The sequence below is a fragment of the Chelonia mydas genome, chromosome 1 (genome assembly GCF_015237465.2).
Source record: "Chelonia mydas isolate rCheMyd1 chromosome 1, rCheMyd1.pri.v2, whole genome shotgun sequence".
In the NCBI taxonomy this organism is placed as follows: domain Eukaryota; kingdom Metazoa; phylum Chordata; order Testudines; family Cheloniidae; genus Chelonia; species Chelonia mydas.
In genome coordinates this window covers 266,107,731-266,133,590 of record NC_057849.1, presented here as the reverse complement: position 1 = coordinate 266,133,590, position 25,860 = coordinate 266,107,731, and the positions used below count along the sequence as shown (strand labels likewise).

The window sequence follows — 25,860 nt, the reverse complement described above, 5'->3', positions numbered from 1 at the left end:
TTGGTGTATTATTTAGTTCTAATGTGTTGCATAGTACAAAAGATCTTGCTTATTCTACTGATGAAAACACTATATAAGAGCTAGGTATTATTATAACCACTTGCCATTTCCAGTACTTTTGATCTTGAATATGGAACAGATCAAATTGCTGCTGTTAGAGAGAGGGATCGATTTACCCCCCCCTCCCCCAAATCCTTTATATTTTTCTTTTCTTCTCAGAAAGTTTTGAGCTGCCTCTGTGTATTCTTCATAACGTACCATATGCAAATATTCTTTGGGAAGTGATACCAACACTTTGGACAGTCAAGATTTTCTATGTAAGACCTGAACATGTTTCCTATACTGCCAGGAATGTGTATATATATGAAGACATAAGATTGTAACTTTTGAGCAAGTCACTTCCTTTAACCATTTGAAATTTTCTGTTTCTGAAGTTCTCTATTAATATATTAGACACTTGTCTTATACTGTGTACTTCTTTGTATCAGCTGTATACTATATTCTTCCTTTGTCTCATTAAAACCTGTTCTTCCTCATCCGTCTTCTGTGCTTCTTTTGTTACCAACATGATCATGGACTGGCCCAGAGTTTAAATGTCATTTTTTCAGCCTTACTGCTATGAGCCCCATATGTAACAAGGACCATGTTTGCAATCTGTAATATTGTCACAGTTAGGGTACTGTACTAGGGCTGTATAATATTACTTTAGTACAACTAATCCAGTTATTACAAACATGATTAAAGGTCTAGAAAACATGACCTACGATAGAAGATTGAAAAAATTGGGTTTGTTTAGTCTGGAAAAGAGAAGACTGAGAGGGGACATAAGTTTTCAAGTATGTAAAAGGTTGCTTCAAGGAGGAGGAAGAAGAATTGTTTTTCTTAACCTATGAGGAGAGGACAAGAAGCAATGGGCTTAAATTGTAGCAAGGGAAGTTTAGGTTGAACATTAGGAAAAACTTCCTAACCGTCAGGGTGGTTAAGCAATGGCAGAAATTGCCTAGGGAGGTTGTGGAATCTCCATCATTGGGGATTTTTAAGAGCAGGTCTAGATAATTAGCCCTGCCACGAGTGCAGGGGACTGGACTAGATGACCTCTTGAGGTCCCATCCAGTTCTGTGATTCTATTACTCTATTTAAGTCTTGACAAAGTACTCACTGTACACACATTGTACAAGACACAGAAGAAGATCCCTGTCTGAGTGAGCTGCAGTCTAAGTAGATGGATGACATACAATAAAACGTACTGGGAGATGAAACCCAGAAGAAGGTTCTGTCTTAGAGCAATTTGGTCTTTAGTCTCAAGGGTAGGTGGCAGCATTTTTACTGATGTGCATTAGTACTTTTAGGCTTTATGGGAGAAGCAAGTTTTGGGGTGGGATTTGGAAAAGGAAAGGTGGACACTTGTGGGATAAGAAGGGAGTTCCAGGCATAGGTGATTGCGGAAGAAGGCATGAGTATGAGAGACCGACCCTAAGGGAGTGGTGAGGTGGGGGTAAGTGATCAGAAATGAGAGCAGAGACTGAGGTGGAGGAAGAGTTATGCTAACCCTTGAGAGGGAGGACAGAGAAGCTTGAACTCTATATCAAAGATGAGAGGAAGCCAATGAAAGGATTGGTCTGAGCAGCAGGCAAGAAAGAGATTCTCAGTAGTGTGAATCCGCACTTCCATTAAACTTGGAAATGTTCGGGTTTTTTTCTGGCTTTTGACCAACTTAAAGGCAGAAAAGAAGTTCCGTTCTTCTTCCTCTCTCCCTACATCACAGTCTGACTATTAGAATACGCTACAGACGTATTTTGTGAACCACACCTCAATCTTCTGCCTCTGAGCTCTGAAGCAGAGATTTCCACAGCAGTTGTCTGAGGGCTCTTTTTCTTAGGAATTTTTGCCAAATTTCCTTCTCCCTCCAGCTTGCTCTGTCTGCCAGAGAAAATGTCCTCAGGGGAGTGCACTGAGGTAGGCTAGGAATCCCTCAGCAATAGATTCCCCAGCAGTTGATCAGGGTACAGCCATCCTCATCATCAAAGGTTTCCCGTTCCTGTGTTTGGCATCAAACTTAGAGGAAATTCTTCAGAAGACACTTCCAGACAGGGAAGCTCTGCCATACGAGGCCAATCTTCCCTTGGGAGGAAGGAAGGAAAGGCTCAAGAATTTCTTCCAATATTGGCCAGTACCACTTCTGACAGATAGGTCTTGACATGTTCAGACAAGACCTCCTCATAGACTTTAAACATCCTTCTCTTCTACTTTTTTTTTCTTATGTGTTCTCTGCCCCAAGCCCATGTGAAAAGACCATGGTCCCTGCACTTCTTACCAAATCTTCATCTCAGAGCAATAATCCTGGCCCCTTCAAGAGAGAGGTTCTGGCCTGGAGCTCCCGTTCCATTTCTGTCCACCTTCAACCACTCTGTGTTTAAAATGTATTTCAGGATAGTGGCTTTAGCTCTGCTGAGCCAAGAACTATCCCCTCTTCTTCTCTCCCCCTTCGCCCCCCATATTTCTTAGCCTCCATACATTTCAATGGGACTTTGAGCTTCGTGTTCCAATACCTCCCTGCCACCAAAGGTTCCTACATTTTGTGATTGTGAGCTTCCATCATTGGTTCCAGCCAGTGCTCTTCAGCTTGACATCTGTGCCACTGATGTTCATGATGTTGATGGTCATCCTGTCACCCAGATCTACCACAACCTGAATGATCTACTGCTGAAGATGCAATCCCATGAGATAAGAGCTTGCTGTGCTTCCTAAACCCATCCAGTTCCTGGAACCTTATAGATTCATAGAGAGTCATCAGGAAAGCGCCTTCATTCTAGTTTGGGTATGCTTACATCGAGGGTGGGTCTATTCAAAACGAGCCTGGACCTCGTGGTATTAACCAAGAAGAAATTCAAACAAATTGAAGTCTTCATCAAGTAGTTTTTCAGCCCTGAAGGCATCAGCACACCAACCACCAAGGCCTTCAGCTGATAAAATGATCCCCCTGGGAAGTGCTCCACCTCCACCCCTTCACAATTTTCTGAGCAAGCACTGCAGCTACCAAACTCAGGAGATGGGCCTATCTATAGTGATGACACCAACCCCGTCATATTTCCAGTGGCAAACCCTGGGCTAAAGATTCTGCACCACGACCAACACCAGCCTAGATGGATGGGGAGTTCAGATGAGACCTCACGTGGCACAGGGCAAATGGTCCTCCTGGGAATGCCAGCTTGGCATTAGCCTCTTTGGAGTTGTGGGCAGTGAGGAATTGAAGTGTCACCCTCCTCCCAAGGGTCCCAGCGGGAATTGTAGCCATTCACATGGGAAATAGAACCATTGTGGCCTATCCCACTCACCACAACAGAGCAAAAGGCTGGAGAGAGACACCAGAACACCTGGGTATATTCCTTGGAGTTATACATATTGGTGGTAAGACCAGCCGTCAGGCTGAGTAGCTCAGCCATCATGAGTTGGAGATGGTTAAACAAGCACGTTTCCAACCAGATTGCACCAAGCAAACCTGTTTGCAACCCAATGACTAGTAATAATAGGAAGATAACAAAACTATGCGCCTGGCATTAGTATCTACAGGCTTGGAGAGTGGACACTCTGTCATTCTCCTTGCTGGGTCTCTGGGGTTATTCCTTTGCCCTCAGATGCAAGGTGTCCAGAAACAGCAGCTAGGATCACATTTCAGTAATTTTGGTCACCCCTTATTGACCCAAATTTCCTCAGTTTTCCCGAACTGATACACAAGTCAATGTGCAAGTTGTGGATACTGCCAATGTTCTGGGACCTCAACCCACCCAGATTTGCAGCATGTGAGACTTGTACCATGGAACCTAAGGCTCATGTCTCTCCGAACATGATTACTCTCAAAAGTTAGATGATTTCCTTTTCAAATCAAGAAAAGGATGATTTACTTTTCAAATCTCAGCTTTCTTCCTGCTGAGCTTACAAAGGCATGAAGAGGTAGGCAGACATCCTGTTATTGTTCACAAAGGACACTTTAGACTTCCCAATAGATGATTTTCATAAGGGTCTGAGCTCTAGTTTCTTGGAAGTGAAAGTCTCAGCCCTGAGGGACGTACATCCCATACATTCCATGTCTAGCCTACTGCTTCATCCACTATCTCCTGCTTTCTGAAAGCAACATCACTTCAGAGATCCCTGATCTGATGAGGAGTGGAACTTCAGTCTAGTACTACAAGCTCTTGGTAAATCACCTTCTTCATCCACTGGGGGAAGTGCTGTCCTAGTTTCTCATTCTAAAATTTGCCCTTTTTTTGCCATCACATCAGCTGAGGAAAATTTAGAGAACTTGGGGCCTTTTTCATCATGCAGCTTTACTTTTCTTTTTCAGATAAAATAGTTCTGAGGCAAGTCCCCAACATTGGCTGTGGCCACACTAGAGAGCTTACAGCAGTGCAGCTGCACCAATACAGCTGTGCCACTGTAAGTTGTCTAGTGTAGCCGCTCTAAGCTACTGGGAGACTGCTCCCCGATCAACTTAATTAATCCACCCCCAACGAGCGGTGGGAGAAGCTCTCCTGCTGACCATAGCACTGTCCACACCAATGCTTAGGTCATTTCCAAGAAAAGTTTGGCCTTCCACATACACCGGTCAGTTCCTTGCCCTCTTTTGATCCTAAATCTTCCCACACCCTAGAAAAACAATTAAATGTTTTAGGCTTGGTGAAGGTGGTAATGTTCTACTGTGTAGAAAGCCTGATGTACTGGTGTTATATGGGGGATGTAGGAAGGGGTGCAAAGCATCAAAACCTCTGTATCTAGGTAGTGTAAGTCAACTCTCTTGCTGAGATGCTCCTGAAGGTAAAGGATCCATAGGTATAGCTACTTTATGGACAGGGAAACACAATCCTGTGTAAAGTGGTTAACTGAGCAGCTACAAAACTGACATGCTTCTTTTATGCCTCCTTCAGACCTCCTTCAGTCATCCTCTGGTGCTCCCTCTTAAAGACCCTTTTGTTTTTTTAAAAGAAATGTGTCCACAGTTAGCTTGATATTATGTTACCATGGTGGACTTTTTCCCGTCTCTGGATTGTTGTTGGACATTCTTTACTGCTTACTGCTTCCCAACTGCTACCAGTCCAAGGGAGCAGCAGAGTCACATGACAGAGAAGGATAAAATTAGTTTATTTACATATGATTTTGCCTCCTTTGAATTGGAATCATACACCAGGTTTATTGTGTTTAGCAACTTGTGAATGTTTTGCCATGTGGAGATAGTAAACAGTCCTATTCAGATTTTCTGGTGGGGGAGAGAGGCTTGTATTTATGACAGAGGCTGTGGAAAATCTGGTTTTATTTTACACATTGTGAGGAGAGGGGAAGCACATTCAGCCTGATTTTTTCAAGAGCTAATCGTTGTAGTTTCTAGCTTTTTCTTCATTCTTCTTAGCTTTGGCAACCTAACCTGGGAAGCAACATCAATGCCATTTACCAGGCATGCCAGTAGAGGGTGCTAACAGGCAGACCGACCTAACAAGGAGAGAAGGAACATTTTGCCTCCCTGTAAGACAAAATTACAGGTAAGAGAACTAAATTTTTAACTTTCAGCCACAGCGTTCTGAATGGACTGGAAAGGGGAGCAAGGTGAAAGGCCAGAGAGAAAAAGGATGCAGTAGCTCAGGCAGAAGATGTGCAAAGCGTCGAGGGGCACTTTAGTGATGGAAACAGAAGCAAGGAAGTACTAGATTCTTGATGTGGTGGAGAGAGACCCAGTTTGGATTGGGCACTTCCTGGAAGTTCAGGGAAATAGAAACTGAAAAAATTATATGGAAGTCATGAGCCTGGGTCATGGTGCTGATGCAGCACCAATGGAGGGGGGAGCAAGAGGAGACCTTATTGGGGAGGGGGATTTACTACGGTAGAAAAGAGACCTCAGACACTCCATGTAACTGTTGGGTAACCTGCAAAGAGGCAAACTATTGGATCTGGAAGCTATATTAATTACATAAATGCACACACAGACCCCCTCCGGCTGCTCTAAGCCTAGTGACGCACACAGAGCTTCCTTTTCCACAGCCTTATCATCGTTTCAGAGATAACGCTGATTTGTGTGGCAAAGATGCTGATTAGTTAGGTTCAAATAAAGAAAACAGCATCAGCACAAGCAGGCAGTCCTGGAAAAGGCACCCCCACACCAGTACCATTCCATCTCCTGCACTTTTCTCCAGCTCTTTGGGTAAGATTTCTTGTTAATTTAACATTCGATACATTCTCTCTTTGGGAAATGGAAGTATTGGGGAAGGGCACTATCTTATCTATCTTGGGCATGGAATTTTGATCTCATAGGTCATTTCTATCTTGAACAAATTCTGTCCCTTCTCCTCCATGCTAATTAGTTCTGTACAATAGGTCTATTCTGGGTGTGCATCCTAGGGTTCAGATACTGTATTAACCCAAAGGGTATCTGAAATATCTTGACCTCTTGGATCTGTGTATTAAAACCCAGGCTGGAAAGCTTAAAAGAACAATTCCTTGCAATGTTTCTAGTAGCTTCTGCTTTCATTTGGGATGGAAACGCTAAAAGAACAGCTCTGGCTTGGTATTCTGCTTCCGTTTTTGCCCGGCACTTAGAAACAACTGACCCATGTAAAAATTGGGGGCAGAGGGGAGAGGTTGTGAGGAGAAATGCAAAGTTCCAAAAAGTTCAGTTTGAGTTTGGGTGGAGAACGTCTGCAATCTGCCTGGATCAGCTTGCTCATTCGCAATACTAATCCCCACTGATGTCACTGGTGTCTGATCTTCCCAACTGTAGAAACTGTGTGTGGACATCATTCTCTCCACTTCACACCATGGAGGGGATGAACATAGTCAAAATCCCACTCCAGTGGGCCAAAAGGTATTGGGAGGGAGACGAAAGAGAGTTAACATGGCATACACACTCTTTCCCTGCACCGTTGGGAATCCACAGGTTATGGAGGTGGGGTGGCTAAGGGGAACAGCTGGGGCATCATCCCTTGGCAAACCCACAAAGTATCCTGTGCAAGTTTCCCCTCCCAGAGGTTCTTCCAGGAGGTGGATTGATCTCGGATCATGGACAGTCAAGCCCATAGTAAGCTGTCTCTGTCCTAGCATTTTTCTAAAAATGCCCCAACCTTGCACTACTATAAGTGGCAGCCACACTGGGAGCTCAAATATAGATCAGCCACCGCTACTCTGACAAATATGTCAACTGATTATGCTCAGAGCTGGTCTAGATGACATCACAGCAGCAGCGTGTCCATGCTAGTACTCCTTTTCCCAGAGTGAGATTTTCAAAAATACTCAGCCTTGCAAAAGCATAGTCAGTAATGAAGGACTTCATCAAGAACATCTTTTGCAATTCAAACACCCTGGTAAGTAGAGAGACAAAGCGGAGGATACACTATGCTTCGGTAGTGAGTCATCCTGATTTATGAGACTGAAACATGGCCCCTCACTGTCAAGATAGAAAAGAAGTTGGACAAGAAAAGAAGTTGGACTCCATTCAGATAAAGCATCTCTGTGTGACTGAAAACATCAAATGGTTTGAATTCAAGTTGAATTAAGAGATCAGTGTTCTAACTAAGCAGGCCCCATTCTCTCAAACGGTCGCCCAACACTCTCTAAGATGGTATGGTCATTTGCTCCAAATGCCTACCAACTTCCCTGTGAGAAACATCACTTTGGCCATATGAAAGCAGGATGGAAAAGATTCCCCACCAACCCACCCCCCACAAGCTACTACTCTTAAACCTGTCCCTTACAGGCATTCTACCTTGTCATGCACCAGTTTTGGTTCAGGACAGCATGGATGCACATAACATGTTTGGTGACCTCTACCTTGCCCAGATATCAAGAGAACTAACTAAGGCTATGTCTACACTAGCACTTTTGTCGCTATAACTTATATCGCTCAGGGATGTGAAAAAAAAACACCCCCCGAGTGACGTAAGTTACAGTGACAGAAGTGCCGGTGCGGACAGCGTTGTGTCAGCAGGAGAGCATCTTCCCCTGACATAGCTACTGCCACTCGATGTCGATGAAAGAGCTCTCTCCCGCCGGCATAGAGCAGCTACACAAGGGATCTTACAGCCGCACAGATACAGCAGTACAGCTGTGCTGCTGTAAGCTCTCTAGTGTAGGCATCGGCCGGCCTAAATCAGTGTTTGCCTAACTCTGCTCCTGTTGAAGTCAGTGGGAGTTCACTATTGACTTCAATGAGAGCAGAGTCAGGTCCTGAGTGCTTTTGAAAACATACCATTAATTATCTGCCATACCTTATCCCTAACCCCTCTCCTCCTCCAGTATGTGTTCTGGCTGTTCGCATGTGAAGTGACAAGTTTACGTCCGAGAAAATATGACCTAACCAAGCTGGCGGCTATTTTCTACCATTTTGCAGTTCAATTCAAAGAGATTTTATTGGCATGACAAGCTAAATGTGTATTAAAAAAGACAGATCCCTCTGGTATCTGTCAGAGGTAGCTAAAATCTTCCCAGCAAAGGGCTGTACACTGTATCTGGGCAATCATAGAATATCAGGATTGGAAGGGACCTCAGGAGGTCATCTAGTCCAACCCCCTGCTCAAAGCAGGGCCAATCCCCAATTTTTGCCCCAGATCCCTAAATGGCCCCCTCAAGGATTGAGCTCACAACCGTGGGTTTAGCAGTCCAATGCTCAAACCACTGAGATGTCTGCATCTGTAGTTTTCACTCCATGCATCTGAAGAAGTGGGGTTTTTACCCACAAAAGCTTATGCTCAAATAAATCTGTTAGTCTTTAAAGTGACACCGGACTCCTTGTTGTTTTTGTGGATACAGACTAACACGGCTGTTAGGATATAGATATTCAGGCCTGTCTGTAAAGGCCTATACTGTAAGAATTTAGGTGTATTCTTATCACTTGGCTAGTTATAGAGGTATAAAAGAAAGAATCAAAATTACTGTCTGTCGGTGTAAGGGCCTTCTCTCACTGTGACAGTCTCAGGCCCTGTTCTTAGGCTAAGATCTTTGGCTAAGCAGCAGAGGCAGCCATAAGCTGGGAAGTGAACAGTCACATCCTCACGTTCCAAACTAGTCAATATGGAGCTGTTAGGAAGGTGATCCAATCTATCACCTCCAGAGAAAGGGAAGAGCCTAGAAGATGTAAAAGGAAATTTAGGTTGATAGTTTTCTGTCTGGCAAGAACTCACTTATCAATAGCTGGGATGTGAAATCCTCATTTCTGTGTTTGTTCTGTCACTGTAGTCCCCATTTCCCTATTGTTTGTCTGCATAATCTCTGTCTGGTTCTGTGATTGTTCCTGTCTGCTGTATAATTAATTGTGCTGGGTGTAAACTAATTAAGGTGGTGGGATATAATTGGTTACATAATCATGTTACAATATGTTAGGATTGGTTAGTTAAATTGCAGTAAAATGATTGGTTAAGGTATAGCTAAGCAGAACTCAAGTTTTACTATATAGTCTGCAGTCAATCAGGAAGTGTGTGTGGGGGGGGGGAATGGGAACAGGGAATGGAGGTAGGGAATTGGAATCATGTTTTGCTAAGGTCAGGAATGGGAACAGGGACAGAGGTAAGGCTCTGTGGTGTCAGAGCTGGGGAGAGGGACACTAAGGAAGGAAACTGGAATCATGCTTGCTGGAAGTTCACCCCAATAAACATCGAATTGTTTGCACCTTTGGACTTCGGGTATTGTTGCTCTCTGTTCATGCGAGAAGGACCAAGGAAGTAAGTGGGTGAAGGAATAAGCCCCCTAACAACGGCTACCCCCTGATACTTGTCATAAATAGCATCCCTTTGATATTGAAAATACTGCCTATGTTGTTTTGGATTCCAACAAATTACATTTAAAAAAACTGGACAAAGAAACCAAAGCTCTCAGAATGAGGTGATTAGATACAGAAAAAGCAAAATACCTGAATCTGAAATCATTGGGTAGACAGTAGCCCATATGGTAATCACTCCTGGTCTTTGCTATTTGTTTTTGAAGGTCTTTAGCTGACTTGCTATATCCATTGAAAATATAATTGGCAAAGAGCAGCTTTCCTTGAATGTACATCTGCCAAGGAACATAGAAAAAGTCCAGAATATTAAAATGGGAACAGCCACCTGTTATTTTAAATGAAGAAATTAGGTTGAGGAACTGAAAAGCATGACTCTGAAATAACCTAGCTATTTACATGAATTGCTGCTTTGAGCTTTGACCTTCCATTATTTTATTTAAAATGTCATACTTCTGAAGTGTCTTAGGGCTAGGATTTCAAAGCACTTCACTCCTCTGCATACAGGGCAACATTCTGTATGGTGCGTCACGAACTAACAAACAACACAGCTACCTCCCTAGGGACATTACAATCTAGATTAGGTAAGGCATGATACGGCATAAGGAAAGTAGGGTGAATGGGAGGGAAACTGGCACAATATAATGTCATGAGGGTATTTAGTTTTGCATTGTACCCATCGTGTTAGTTCAGTGTTTTAATAAATCTTTTTAGAGAGGACAGGAATGGAGAATTGTGCAACCTCTTCCTCAACCTTTTACAAACATTAATGAGACCACACACTACACTCATCAGGTAAGTATTATACCCCATTTGAAAGATGGGTAAACTGGGATTCAAAGAGGTAAGTGACTTGACCAAGGTCACACAATAAGTGCTTTAGACTTGCAGGATTTAGACTGCACTGTTTCTGCTTCACAGACACACTTCAGATCTAAAGCCAGATCCAGGCATAAACTAAGATTTTGGAATCATCTCTCCTTGATAACTAATACAGGAGAATAAAGGTAATTAGAGCTGTTCAAAAAGAAAAATATAGTATTATTTTGCAAAAATATTCAAAATTTTGTACTTGTTTTCAGTTATGAAATATTCTAAGATGAACCATGTTTAATATTTTTGCAAATTTTTAACATTTTATTGAAAACATTATCAAAAGTGTTATCAAAATGATTATCAACAATTTGCATTTACCAAAAGCTGTGTTTTTCAGCATTTATTGAAAATCCTGGTTTTTGGTAAATGGAAAAATACTGATAACATTTTCATTAATGTTTTCAATTAAAAAAGAGGCCTCAATTTTCTTCAAAAAATGAGATTACATATACATAAAATATAATGTATAATATATATTTGTTTGCAAATTTTATATATAGATAAAAATTTCACACAGTATTTGTTTACAAATATATAGACCACAATTTGCAAACCAATATTTTTGTAAAAAGGCTATCTTTCTTTGAAAAAACTTGATTAGAAATTTTTTGATTGGCTCTGATAGTAATTCTTTGCCCTTAACATCTTTCATCCAAGTATCTCAAAGTGCTTTACATAGGAAGAGAAGTATTATCCCAGTTTTGCCAATGAGAAATTATAGCACAGAGCGATAAACTGACTTGCTCAAAATATGACAGCAAATCAGGGCTAAAGAGGAGAATAACTACCTCAGTTTCTCAGGACTGAGAGTCCTACAGGTTGGCAAGCACCAAATGTTAGTAAGATCTTAATGATGGTGGTTAGTATTTCAGTCCGTGTGAGAAAGACTGCTTTGAAAATCAAGTTTGAATCACCAGAATCATGTTGTATGGCACCATCTGTACTAGACTCTGGTTGACAGAAGTCTTTTACTTATTTGCTACTAACTGTCTACTCCTTACATTATGCAGGTAACAAAACCTCCATGTATAATAGTTTGCTGTATGAATAGGAGTTTGCCCGTTTCCCTGTGCACTATATGTGAGGGAAACAGTAGGAATTGGTTTTAATATTTTAACAATAGTAAAAGCAAAGTAAAGTGTAACTTTTTGGTGATGTAGGATAGACAAGGATAGAGTTTCGGTTTTGTTTATTTTATTTGTGCTACAATCTGTTTGGAAAGTGGGGAAGGAGAGCAATACATGCAGGATATGTAACATTGTTCAGAATTAACAGCATCTAATAGAAGAGTCTAATATGTGCTATAATGCAGGGGCTGGACTGGAGTTAACTAGATGTAGCAGCAGCTTCCCCTTGCAGTCCTCCTTTTCTTTTGTGGGTTTAGGTCTCAACTTTTATGCTGGCTGAATCTGTGTTCAGTTACAATATTTGTCTGCTGGTAAAAGTGACCTTATATACTGGGCACAATGAACCAAATGAAAAGCTAGTAGAACCTCATGAAATCAGTGGAATCATAATAGTGCTGAATGCAGCCCAACCTCTGCAAGACTGGGTCCCCATGCTGTGGCCAAGGCACTCCTCTCAGAATTTCTACATGTTTTCCCTCTAAATCAGTAACAATGTGGTGTTAACAAAATGCCGCTAGAGCCAAACCCATGACCCCCTGCATTTAATCTGCACTCCCAACATGGAAAGTTGGCACTGAAAAGGGATGGGAGGGGCTTACCATGGCCTGGGTCACCCATAAAAGTGAAGATTTTTTTTTTGTAATGAGCAACAGCCTGATTCTGCTATGTGCTGAGCACCCACAACACCTCTAGAAGTCAATGAAAACTGACACTAATTAGCACTTCCCAGGGGGAACTCAGCACCTCACAGGACAGTGCCCACGTTTTTTGTTTTTTTTACTCGAGTATCTTGAAAGTGAATACCATCACAGCAGATACATAAAAGACACATACTTTTTACCCAATTGCCAAAGCTGCTCTTCATTGAGCCAGCCTGTGAATGGTTTATAAATGGGGCTCTAAGAAAAGCCTACTGAGATATCAGCTACAAAATGAATAAGGACGGAGCTGTTCTTTGGGTTTTTTTTCTCTCTCTCTTTGTCTTAATGATAGACGATAGCATTCTGGGTCTGAGTCTCTCAGTAAGGCCCTTTACACCATTCTGGGGCCTTGTATAAATGAGAATTAGGCCCACAGAGTTAAAACACTGAAATAACACAAATCACTAAGTTCAGGGTATATCCCAAACTGCTCATGTTGTGGGAAATCCCAAATGGTTCACAATTGGAAACATCTGGCTTGCTTCACGGAAGCTTCTCAGCGGGCAACACACTCCTAGTCAAGATGTTTTGAATTTTTAGTGTAACACATATTAAAGTAACAATGGGTGTATTCACTGGAAGAAGATCCCTGGGGTTACAAGATTTTCTTCATTTTGTGCTCAAACCAAGGTTTATTTATTTGAAATTTAACCAGTGAAGAACACAACACGGGACACCACTTTTAACGGAGAAATGGGAGAAACCCTTGGTAATCTCAGGCATTTTTAATTTCGTAGGTGAAAGCAGACAGTGATATTGTTTCACCCATTGGTGACCCATTTTTCTTTCAGTCAAAAAGCATGTAGTGTCGATACCACGAAGGACTCCTTTAGCAAAAAGCACTGAAGCCATTGTTGAGAGGGTCACTCTTCACACACATGCATCTGGAAGCCTAAGCAGAGAATTACTCTGGCAGCTGGGCACCATTGCAGTGTCATGCCTGGCACTGCTTCGTCTCTATGCTTCCGAAACTATATGGGTTAAGCAGCATAAGTTTTGTAACCAAAGGAACTCCCCTTCCATCTGGTGATCCTCTCTCGTCTTTAACTCTCTTTGGCCATGATGTGTATGAGAGAGGGAGTGGCAACAATGCTCCACCTCAAGCACTGATTGCAAGCTAACTGCAAACTGCTGGGACCATGTTTCCCTTGCAGAAACCTGAGGCAAACTCTTCATGCACATTTTGCCTCAGGTATCCTGAAGAGGAATAATGACTCTCTCCTAGTTTTCCTGCCAACACCGTGCCAAAGTTTTGTGAGTTTCTTTGTGATCACAGAATTCACTGAAAAAGTACACAAAGTCGAGGCCAGAGTGTTCCATTAGAAGCCCAATGTTGTCAGGAGCAGCAGCACGACATACATGTTTCTCTCTTAGCAGTCCAAAGGGCTCTTGTAATAATGTGCATATTGTAACTGAAACTAATACAAACCTTTAGAGCATTGGCTGGAGCACTGAGGATACAGGGGACATGTGAGCCTTGGTGTTGTCCACCTTCTCATTCCCCCTGGTTAGCCTTTACCTGACTCTTCTCCACTAGACTGCAATCAGCCCCTTCCCTTCCAATTGGACTCCCTCTCATTGTTCATGGAAGAAGATGACTAAATTACCTAAAATATAGTAACCAGAAACATTTTTTTTGTATTGCTTTCCCCCATCTTCACTCCTTGCTCTGCTGATTCCTGCGTCGTTTTGTTTGCTTTTTCTCTTTCTTCCTGTCCGTTGCTTCCCTAGCTCTCCTCCTCTCTCCCTCCATTCTTCTATGGGGTCCCCATATTTCAGTCTTTTCCTTACACTTTCTCTGCATCCCTGTTTTTTTTCTTTCTTTTCACGGCTCTGTCTTTCTGCCACCAAACTCTCCATTTCCCCTTCCTATGTCTGTCTGTCTCTCTCTCTCCTATTCCTTCCTCTGCCTCTCATGTCTTTCTGCCAGCCTATCTACCTCAGCTTTTGCTATCTGAGCACTATCCTTTCTCACGCCTCTCCATTTCCTCATTCCACTGACAGTTCTTTCTTCTGCTCTTTCTGTTCCTATCCCAACATGTACCAGCAGACGTCAGCCACCCTGGACCCAGATTACATGTCCTGCTCCCTATGCAGGGAATGTATGTGTGGTTTCGACCTGCTACTTTTTCCTGCTCTTGGGATCCTCAGTGCAAACTCTGCATTTGGTCTTTTCCTGCTACTGCAAGCCCTGAGGTAATGAGGCATCCAGTGCAGGCGCCTATTGCTGCCAAGTCCACTAACTATGTGTGGGAGCAATCCTCCTCTGACATTGGCTGGAATTAGTCATGAAAGCAGCTACTCCCCAAGGGACTATTAGCACTGTCCTACTGCCAAAAACTGGAGTAGGCTATACCAGTTATGTTGGCTCATTTAGAACTCTGATTCTGTCTAGGGCTGGTAAAAATATAAGAACCATGGAAAGTAGCTAAAGAAGCAGCCTTCTAGGTTATATTGTCCATCCCCCTTGCCACTGCAGGATTGAGCCCTACAGTACGTTCTGGAAGACTAAAAAGAACAATGAGATGCTCTGGTACAGATGTGTATTTTCCAGAATCATATCAAATTAGGATTTTGATAGAAGGGTAGGTAAATCTCCCATCTCCAAGATGAATTCAGAGCAATTAATGCAGAATGCAGTGAAACTCTCCTAAGAGCATATGAATTGTTATACCACTCTATATCTGACAAATCTTCCAGTGCTGCCTCTGGCAGTGACCATAACTGATGCTTCAGAGGCATGCAACCCCTGTAATACACCTGGCCAGTTGTGAAATGCTATGACTTGGGGCAATTTCATCCCTCACACAAAAGCAATCAATTTATGCCTTCAAGCATCAAGTTTGTCCACACTTGTAACCTCTCGATCCATAAGCACAAATGTTACTGGTCAAAATGATCCAGCACTTTTCAAAATCTTGTGATTCTTGTTGCCTCATGGCCTCCTGGTGTATGTGATTTTTCACAGGCAGGCTATATGTGGAGTAAATAAGGATTTCCAAGTTTTGTCTTAAATGTACTGTCTTTCAAATTTGTGTCCCTTTACATTCTCGAAGTAGAAAAAGCAAAGGAGTGCCTATCCCCTTGAGCTGAAGTAGCCAGAACACTGTGACTCTGTAGAAGCAATTACTGCTCAACAATGAATTTTAGATTCTCAACATGTGTAAATGGGTGTAGCTATGCTGATTTATACCAGCTAGGAATCTAGCCCCAAATCTTCCCTGGAAAATAAAGAAATCACAGTGGAGGGAGAACAACTTGCTGAATTAGAGCCCCTGGTGGAGGCAATCCGAAGTTTTTGGATGGTGCCTTTTTTTCCCCCCACAGTGTTCCAGACACAGCTCTGGCAAATTAATTGCCTGAAAGGAAGAAAAAATGGCCTCAAACTGAAATTCCTAAGCGAGGCATAACAAACAAGCTGCAGCAAACAGGATTGTTTTGTCATCTTTTTTTGTTTCCTCCTCTTCTGTCCCTACTTTTGCTAAATTTAAAGGGTCAAAGGTGAGCTTGAACATTAAAAAAAAAGCAAGAAAAAAGGCAGTACTGCGTGTCAAAAACACAGAAACAAGCTGAAATACAAAGTGTTCTATTTGCGATTGTGGGTTTGTTTTGTGAGCATTGTATGTCTCCATATCAATTCCTCTTAGTCTTTTCAAAAAGAAAAGGAGGACTTGTGGTATCTTAGAGACTAACAAATTTATTTGAGCATAAGCTTTCTTGAGCTACAGCTCACTTCATCGGATGCATTCAGTGGAAAATACAGTGGGGAGATTTATATACATAGAGAACATGAAACATACTTATGCTCAAATAAGGAATGCATCCAATGAAGTGAGCTGTAGCTCATGAAAGCTTATGCTCAAATAAATTTGTTAGTCTCTAAGGTGCCACAAAAAGAAAAGGAGTACTTGTGGCACCTTAGAGACTAACCAGGTGCCACAAGTACTCCTTTTCTTTTTGCGAATACAGACTAACATGGCTGCTACTCGGAAACCTATCTTAGTCTTTTGGATCTCTTTTTTTCCAACAGAGCCGTTAAGCAACAAAAATAGTGGTGTACTTATGTATTTTCTGCATTTCTCTAGCTGATGAAAGGAATAAAAGTGTTGTTTTTATGCTCATCACAAGTTCTCTCTGCCCCACTTGTCTTTTGTAACTGATGCAGTTGTTCCCCTGACTGATTTCTTTTTTCTGTCTACCATTTCAGATAATTAGCAAACTCCCAAAGTTTACTACTCAAAACACATTCACAAACACTGGCTGCTTCCCCTGAAGGAAGTGGCTCAGCAAACCTCTGTGTGTGTGTGTGTGTGTGTGTGTGTGTGTGTGTGTGTACATGCACTGAAAATAAAGATTTTCACACACAAAAATCTCTTAAATTTCCTCCACAGTTCAAAGTTAATGGAAGCTTCAGCATCTGTTGGGATTTTGTAGTACAGCCCCTTTCCTGGGCACGCTATCAACAAGAAGCTGTGGTACATCTGTTAGTCCACTAAGGATCAATGGTGTCTAGAAAGCTAAGGAATGGACCCAAGGACTTTGAGTGCCCTGGCCTCACTACATGATTTTCCCACTTGGAGGTCAGTTTAATTGGGCATTTGCTTCTTTCTTAGTTGAGTTATTTTTTTCACTTTGACTGTTTAAGTTCCTGGCATGTTATAGATGCTCTGCAGTGATGGTGAAACTCAAGTTTTGTGTTATCTGTTTTGTTTTGTTTTTAAACGTTGAGGGCAATTAAATTCCCTCTGTTTATGCAAGCTTTTGCCTAGCTAATATGTCATTAATTTTGTATTTTAATGAGTAAATGTCCTAAAAGGTAGCTGTGATGGACATGTTTTAAAAACTGAAAAAATAAATGTTGTGGGGTTTTGTGTGGTTTGTTTTTTTGTTTGTTTAAACCTTGTAGAGTAGCTTCTGCTACAAATGCTGTTTCCTCAACAGGCACCATATTTGCCTTTCAGGTTAGCCAGTTTGTCTTGAAGGAAAAGAAAGAACACGCTGGAGGAAGGTCTGTCTGGCTACGGGAACTGGCAATGGAATGCAGAACCTTTTACCTCTAGGTTGCTAGTTCAAATCCAGCCCTGTACAGTAGTGACCAAAAGTTGTGACCATCTGTTGGCTGCTTGGGAGCCTTTGTGGTTCCAGTCTTGCTGTTAACAGGCACATAGATGGATCACCACCATAAATGAAGCAAACTAGCATCCCTGCACCTGTCTCAGTAGAGATGCCAAGGGTGGAACAGGTTGTGACAGGGTCGGGCCAGATGGCTATAGGCGAGTAATAGAAGGCAGACATATTAGCCCCAGGCTAAGTAGGTCCCTTTTCCCTGGGTAAGGTAACAGGGAAGGTTCCAGAACAATCAGGAACCTTCTGGAGACAATTAAGACAGGCTGATTAGAACACCTGCAGCCAATCAAGAAGCTGCTAGAATCATTTAAGGCAGGCTAATCAGGGCACCTGGGTTTTAAAAAGGAGCTCACTTCCGTTTGTGGTGTGCATGTGAGGAGCTGGGAGCAAGAGGCACTAGGAACTGAGAGTGAGAACGCGGACTGTTGGAGGACTGAGGTGTACAAGCATTATCAGACACCAGGAGGAAGGTCCTATAGTGAGGATAAAGAAGGTGTTGGGAGGAGGCCATGGGGAAGTAGCCCAGGGAGTTGTAGCTGTCGCACAGCTGTTCCAGGAGGCACTCTAGACAGCTGCCTTCCACAGGGCCCTGGGCTGGAACCCGGAGTAGAGGGTGGGCCCGGTTTCCCCTCAAATCCTCCCAACTCCTGGTCAGATACAGGAGGAGTCGACCTGGACTGTGAATTCAGAAAAACGGCCAAGCTGAGGGCTGCCGTGAAGCTCCAAGGCGAGCAAATCCGCCAATAAGCGCAAGACTCATCAAGGTAGAGCAGGAACTTTGTCACAAGGTCTAGAGACTGAACTGTCCCCTCCTCTCCTCGTGGTGGTCCTTCCAGAACAGGGTTGAGATAACAGTACAAAGAAGCTTGTACAGCTGATGGACATACTGTTTCTTTCCTGGGGATAAATAGAGGACTTCAGCCTCCTGGCCTGTTAAGCTGACAATTCATGAGCATTAAATTTACAGGTGAAAAATAATGACAAAACAAAATCACATGGATCATTGGCAGTGGAAAATGAAAATCCTGGATAAAAAGGCAGAAATAATTTCAGCTGGATTCCAGGATGATTAGGCTTGAATGTTTGGACCTGGAGAACTCCAAGATGATCCCTTTGAACAGGCTGAGAGAGAATGAATCTCTCTCATACAGTGGACAAACTGGCAAAGTCCAAAGTTTGCAGTGGGTATCATAGGGAGCTGGCAGTACTTTCCTCTGCTAAGGAAAACTTTTATCTTATGACGCTGCATATCACGATGATACGCATCATAAGATAAAAGTTTTCTATACAGTAGGTTACCTGTACACACCTAAGTGCTTCAAGAAACCAACCACTTTGCAGTGCAGGACTACTACTGGATGGTGAATACTTGTGTCCTGTACTACTGTATTTTATACTTTATTCATTTTATTGTATTCTAATTCTTTGAAAATTGGTATTTCATTCGTAAAGTATAACTCTCAGTTAACTGGAATATTTGATTAACCAGCTCCCACCATTTCCCCAACATGCCGGATAACAAAGCTTTTACTGTACCTACCTCAGATTTCCCCAAAGGAGCTCTGCTCTTGATGTCAAATGGAAGGCAATGGGATTGCAATTGCAAGCCTTCTCCATCAGGTCTGTACTCCCTTATGTGTAAGATTTTGGTGATAAGGGTCTCCTCTCTATTTCAGGGAGCTAGGATCTCAACCTGGTTTATAAGGACACTCATACAGACAGTTCAGCCTGACTTCACCTGCTCCATTTATCTATCTAGTTTTATATAATGCCTATCAGTAACTGAGCACCTTCCACATAAAATCAATAGCAACAGGAAAGTCACTAGAGGACTTCATGGAATCCCTGGCACTCCTCCGTTTATGGATCAGAACTCTCCTTGGGATAGGGTTTTGGGTTTGGAGTTTTTTTGCGGGGGGAGTGGGATGTGAGGGGCAGTTGAAAGGAGTTTTAGAATAAAAGGTGTTTTGAATTGTATCACTTACGGTGGAGGAAGGCTTGCAATGTTTCCTAAAGATGGTCAGACTGTGGGATTCACCTGATCTCCAGAAGATTGTTCCATAGCAGGATCCCTTCAACAGAGAACGTTTTGTCCCCAGCCCTTATGCGCTTCGTCCCAGAAAAGAGCAACTGCTGTGAGCATTCATAGATCACAAGTCGGTCTTCGAGGTAACTGGGGCTTGATCCATTAATTGCTTTTAAAATTAGCACCAAAGCCTTACACTGGCATTGGAAGCCGACTGGAGTAGTAGAGAGATTTGAGCACAAGCCTGATGTGCTCTACAGCAGCCTGAACCAAGGAGAAGGTGGGTAGCCGCATCCTATACCAGCTGAAGCCTCTGCATCATCTTCACGTTCAGCTTCAGATGCAATAACTTACAACCATCCTCCCTGCAGCTATTACAGTACCTGTGGATCAAAGCAGGTATTTTGATTTTGGCTCATTCCAGTTTAAGAATGAACTTGTCTCCTGGTAATATATATCATGCCTTGCTACTGTTGGATTAAGAAATTCAATATTTTGTTAATTCTTCATGAATCACATATACACTAACAAGCTGAAAAAAGCATCTAAATTGGGCAGAGCAGCTAAAATCCTTTAAGGAAGAAAGATAAGCCAGATGAGAATTGTTGTTTTGTTGTTAGTTCAGTGCAAACAATGCCTTTGAAAAGCCATTTTATCCAAAAGCGGTGTTAAATCTTGGTTTCCCCTCTCAGCGTACAGCTCTTTAATGTATTGTAGGCACAGGAATTGAATCCCAGCCAAAGATTCCTAAGATGGTGGTGGATTTGTCCACATAGCAGGAAGCGCATGCCATGTTCAGAGAGATGTGGCTTACCTTGGGAGCAAACTGCATTACTGTAATGCTTCTGTAAAACCATTTCTTCAAGGTATTTAAATCATCATTAGAAAAATGTTCAAAATCAAATCTTTCATATCACAAAACATTCTTCCCCTTGATTATTGAAGTTATTTAAATTTGTACAACTTACTTATTTCTTTTTGTTTATCATTACTTGATTGTGTTTATTGGTTTAATTGTTTCCTAAATAGGAAATTAAGGATGGACGCTGTCCTTTTAGACAAGCTAAGAGTTGCCTTTTGATCATAGGACATAGATGACACTTGTGCTTCTCTGGAGATTTTTTTTTTTTTCTGATCTAAAGAAATTCACCAGGGTGTTGACTCAATTAGAGGAAATTTAGTTGGCTGCATTGAGATAACAAATGTAAAATAATTAATTTTGCATTCCTAAATTTACAGGGTTTAAAAGAACTCTTCCCTTCCTGGAAATATTAATTTTGCTGCATACAAACTTAAAACACAAGCAAAATTGAAATACTTGATATCTGTATTTGAACACGTCAGCTTTCTTTTGCATACAACTTTAAAGTAATAAGAAAAAACGGAAGGGGAAGAAAGATGGTATTGTGGCTAAGAAACAGGAGTGGGAGTCAGGAGAATAAGGTTCTGTTTCTGGCTCTGCAACCAAATTCCATGTGACTTTCAACAATTTACTTGTATCCTGGTTTTTCAAAACCTGAGAAGCCCATGGTCAACCGCAAATATATACCTAATCTGAATGCACAGTACCCCCTTTGCCCTTAGATAGTTACTTCCTGTAGGCTGAGGTTGGCACTATTCCTGGTTCTTAAGTGGATCTATCACTGGAGAATGATGGACTCTGAGGTTCCAGAATGTTCTGAGGTAATTTATTACTCAGCTCTTGGGCCAGTCTGTGGATGATTATATGGAATGTTATGGCCCTCTGTTGTCTGTGACCACTGACAGAGTAGCAGTTGGAGGCTTCCCCCCGACTTTGCAAGTCACCATAGTATCCAGATAACCTGAAGTAGGGCAGAAGGCTGGAATGCTGTTGCTGGAAGTTTCACGTAGATCTGGTCAAAGGGCTCATGGAGAATATTTGCATTTCTGTGGCATGGCTGTGGTCACATTTTCTCCTCCTTGGCCATGCTGGTGAAACTTTCCTAAATTGCCACCAGTCTTTTTGGCAGATTAACTTGCACTGACTCAGCATGGAAAGTCACCTGGTTCTTGCTATAAGGAATCATCAACTTATTTCTTAAAATCAGTTGATTCAGTGTAGTTTGAATGCTTCCATAGGAATAGTAAGGAAGGCACCATCTGTATGGATTTTTGCCCAGTTTCATTTTTAAGATTTTGGGTATGCTTAGGGAGTTGTAACCAGTCATCTATGAAATTGACACATCTCTTTTCTGGTTGGTTGTTTTGCCAGTGGAAAGGCACTGGGACTGTTATTGAAAAGGACTGTTAATACCCCCTTTCAGAAAGCTAAGCTGCCAGCCATGCCTAAACATGTGGTGGTTAGGTCCTTGTTTAAGAAAACATCTCTGGACGTTAGCAACCTTGCTAATTACATCCTATTTCTAGGAGGAATAATCCAGGCCATACAGGTAGACCAATTCCAGTTGCATTTGGACTCCATGTACTACTTTTATCTCTATCAACCTGGCTATAGAATTGATACTGAACACACAGTGGTAGTTCATCTTTCTAGAATAAGGAGAAATTTCATTCTGTCAGATTGAACACTGCTATCTATTCATTGTCTACACGTTCTAAATGACTGTGAATGTTAGGCAAGTTCATGAACTGCTGTAAACATCTGGATTAACATTAATCATAAAGCTTTACATTATCCTCCTAACTTTTTTCATATTCACTAAACCACTTCCATATGGAAATGCAAAAACAGTCATATGGAACAAAGCCAAAACATCTCTGTGTAGCTGGCTAGCATCTTTACTCAGCCCTGTTATAGCAGTGCTCATCTGTAGCACAAGCTAGTGGCTCATTCAGACTCTGATGTTTTATCATACATGTTTTTCCATTGGCACGTGTGTGGTGATGCCCAATGGACTACACATTGGGCTCAACTACCTCGTATTGTCTCCTTTTCCACTCATTAAGAAATGATCAATTTATTTTTCACTGATTCGATCAGCTCTGTAAATATAGAGTTGGAGGCTTTGTTTTTTCCACTTTTTAGTTATATCATTAATCTGATAAATTTACCCTTCACCATCAAGGAGGAAGTTAACATATTTTATGCAAAATGCTACATGTGGCAATATTGTGTAGAGAAATTAAATGTCAAACATTAAATTTTATCTTCCTTAGACACACTTTTTGCACTTTTAGATGCAACCTAGTAACTTTGTGTGGATCAATAGTGTCACCCAGTGGACGGATAAGTTGATCACGGATTGGCATACTCATGTGGAATGTTTTTCTTTGCCTTTTGTTTTAAAAGTAATAATTGGCTTCTCACTGATGGAAACAGTTTTTAATGTTACTCTTCTCAGGAATGGAGAATACATTTAAAGCTCCTATACTCTGAATGCCATAGCAAGTGCTGAAAATTCATATTGAGCAAATGCAGGAAATGATTATTGTTGTTCTCTATCAGTAACAGGTTTACAGGAAATAACCACTATGTCATTAATGGAGACTTTTTTTGTTAAAAGAAAGAAACAAAGAATAATTGAGGGAAAAGTAGCATTTGTGGTGGTGGTTACATGGAGACTAAATTTGATCCCAGTGTAATAATAAAGGAGTGCTGGTCAACAATATTTATCCATCCTTAGCCAAATATTGCATGGGACTAAAGGGCTGAAGAATCAAGTCTTCTGTATAGTTTTTATAACTATTGCTGAGTTGTAACATACATTATTATGGCCAAATCTTTGCATCAGTCACTCAAGTATTAAAGGATTAGTATGTCTTCTACCTTGGGTTCTAATGAATTCAAACCTGGCACAATACTATATTAAACCGAAAACTAGCCAATGTGTACATTTGATTTAAACTCCTTCCTGATTTGCAAAAGGTTTTCAATAAGATTGAAAGGTCATGCTTTTTCCCTTGTTAAAGACTGAGATACCCTATTTGATATGCCTTCAAAGTTTTTTTGCAATAGATGAAATAGAGCCACGTTAATAGAAACACGATAAAAACGAACTGCTGTAATTGAAACTGACAGGGAAACATGGTTCATATTCTAGAGAACTGGCGAGTGGCACATGTACAGCAGTCCTCTGTTAGGCAGAATTAGAATACTGCAATTTGTATTGCAAGGGCTATATTGCGAATAGCTAAGATCAAGGCATGACAGTGGCAGGGCCTGGGCTTCTGAAGAAAGACTATTATGGCTACTGCCAAGAGGGTCTGAATAGACACAGTGCGCAACATGGTGACAATCAGAAGTCATAGTCTTGTTCCAATATAGTGGTAATATCATTAAAAGTAAAATATTTGGCTGTACATGTAGATAGTGGTAACAGTTTTAACATACCAAAAACATGCCGGGAGCAACATTATGCCTTTGCACCAGTAATGAACCTTTATGACCGGTAAATTCATCTGCAGAGGTGATGTCATATTTGAGGAGACGATAGGAGTCCAGGCGACCCTGAAGCAACATAGGAAGAGCAATTATAGAAATATGTAGGCTATAAATCTTATTCTACCAATCATCAGTGCATAATATTCCCTCTGCACAAATCCTGATGAGCTGAACTGAACTAAATATCTTCTTCTTTGTGACTGAGGAAGGCAGCTGTTCTGAGCACACTTGTTTTTGGAGATAGTATTCATAATTGTTGAATTTCTCCTTCTAGGTTAATTTGCCACTTCTTCAAAGAAGCCATACCTGTATGTTTAAAATTAAATCTAGTGCTTATGAAAGGACGGATGGCAGCCAGCTATGGTGCAAGCTTCTCATTTAGTTCTCAATGTACTGGAGTCCTGACTTTCAAAATACTAGTAATGCTACTGCTAGCATGGAGGAACTAATTAGAAGGCTGCAGTATAGGGTTTTATGAAGTGGACAAATAGCCGAGGACTAGGATGGAAAACACAAAACCCCATTTTTACTGGAGATTCAAGTGGATTTGAACCCAGGTCTCCAGAAGGGAAGAGCAATATGCACACCTGAATACACCTGCACCCAGGAGCCTCTCCTTCCCTCTCCTTTATGTGGAACCACATGTATGGGACTCACCCTGACATGAAATTGTTAGCAGATACTTAAGAGTGGTGCCAGTACTACTCCTGTTTGCAGACTGGAGATATTAAATTTGTATTTGATCCAGCCTCCACTTTTAAACTTGTTGGATGAAAATCCTGGGCCCACTGAAGTCAAAGGGAGTTCTCCTATTGACTTCAATGGGACCAGGATTTCACCCCTTATAGTCTATTTTTTCCAAATATAGATTAATTAAAATTGATATATACTATGGGGCCAATTGCTGAGGGGTTATAAGTTACACATCAGTAAGGACCTGTTCAGGTGCTTAAACGGGTATTATGTACACATCAATCCAGGCAGCAACTCTGTGGGATTTTCTGAAATCCTCCCAATCTTGTTCCAGCTGCTTCAGCAATGCTAGTAATGGTGGGAAGCATTAGTGTAGCTCAGTCACTGGCATTTATTTTTATCATCATGCCTTCTAAGACTAGATAACATGATGACAGAAACATCTGGATCAGATTTCTGCTAGTGCTCCGTTCCCAGCATTGCTGGGGGAAAAAATCAGGAAATCCTCAGTGCAGACAAGACCCTAGAGACTGGGAGAAAAATTACGCAAGAAACAGCAATAAAAGTGTGTAAGTTAAAGTAGCCACCATGCACTATTCTGTCTCCAATTTTTAACTAACATCTTGTTCCAGTCCCTTTGTACACAAGTTTCATCAACATAGAGTTGCTCATGCCCACTTTGTGACATGTACCTTACACCAGCTGTTCTCAATTGTGGGTCCGAGGCCCCCGGGGGACAGCGAGCTGGTTTCAGGGGGTCTGCCAAAATAAACCGGAGAGCAGGGCCAGTGTTAAGACTCCGTGGGGCTCAGGGCAGGAAGCCCAAGCCGCACGGGGCTGAAGCCAAAGCCCGAGCAACTCAGCTTGCCACCCCCTAACGCCTGCCTTGGGCTTTTAATCTACTGGATATGCAGAAAAACAGTTGTTGTGGGACAGGTGGGCTGTGGGGGGTTTTATAGCTTGTTTTGGGGGGAGCTCACAAAGAAAAAGGAAAACCCCTGCCTTATACCATACTAAACTTGATCCCATAAATGTGAAGAGAAAGTCTTTAGATTAATTTACTACTCCGTATTCTCCTAGCCATGCAAATGTATCGAGTACACAAACGGTGAGAAAACTGTTCCAATTTTGGTGACAGGATAAACAGCAAATGGATCCAAGGGTTATTTTTTAAAAAACTATTTTCAAATGTGCTAAAC

At 41.7% G+C, this 25,860-nt stretch overlaps 1 protein-coding gene across 1 annotated transcript in view; it reads right to left on the bottom strand.

Annotated features, from left to right (window-relative positions):
* Window positions 1-5,187: 5,187 nt before the first annotated feature.
* LOC102948162 (uncharacterized protein C3orf20 homolog) overlaps window positions 5,188-25,860 on the bottom strand; it is a 50,817-nt gene continuing 30,144 nt past the window's right edge. Inside the window, exons 16-18 of the mRNA XM_043545850.1 lie at window positions 23,918-24,034; window positions 9,884-10,026; window positions 5,188-7,426 (exon numbers count right to left, since the gene is read on the bottom strand). Of these exons, the coding sequence (XP_043401785.1) occupies window positions 7,312-7,426; window positions 9,884-10,026; window positions 23,918-24,034 (375 nt within the window). The 3' untranslated portion in view covers window positions 5,188-7,311. The remainder of the gene's footprint in view (window positions 7,427-9,883; window positions 10,027-23,917; window positions 24,035-25,860) is intronic.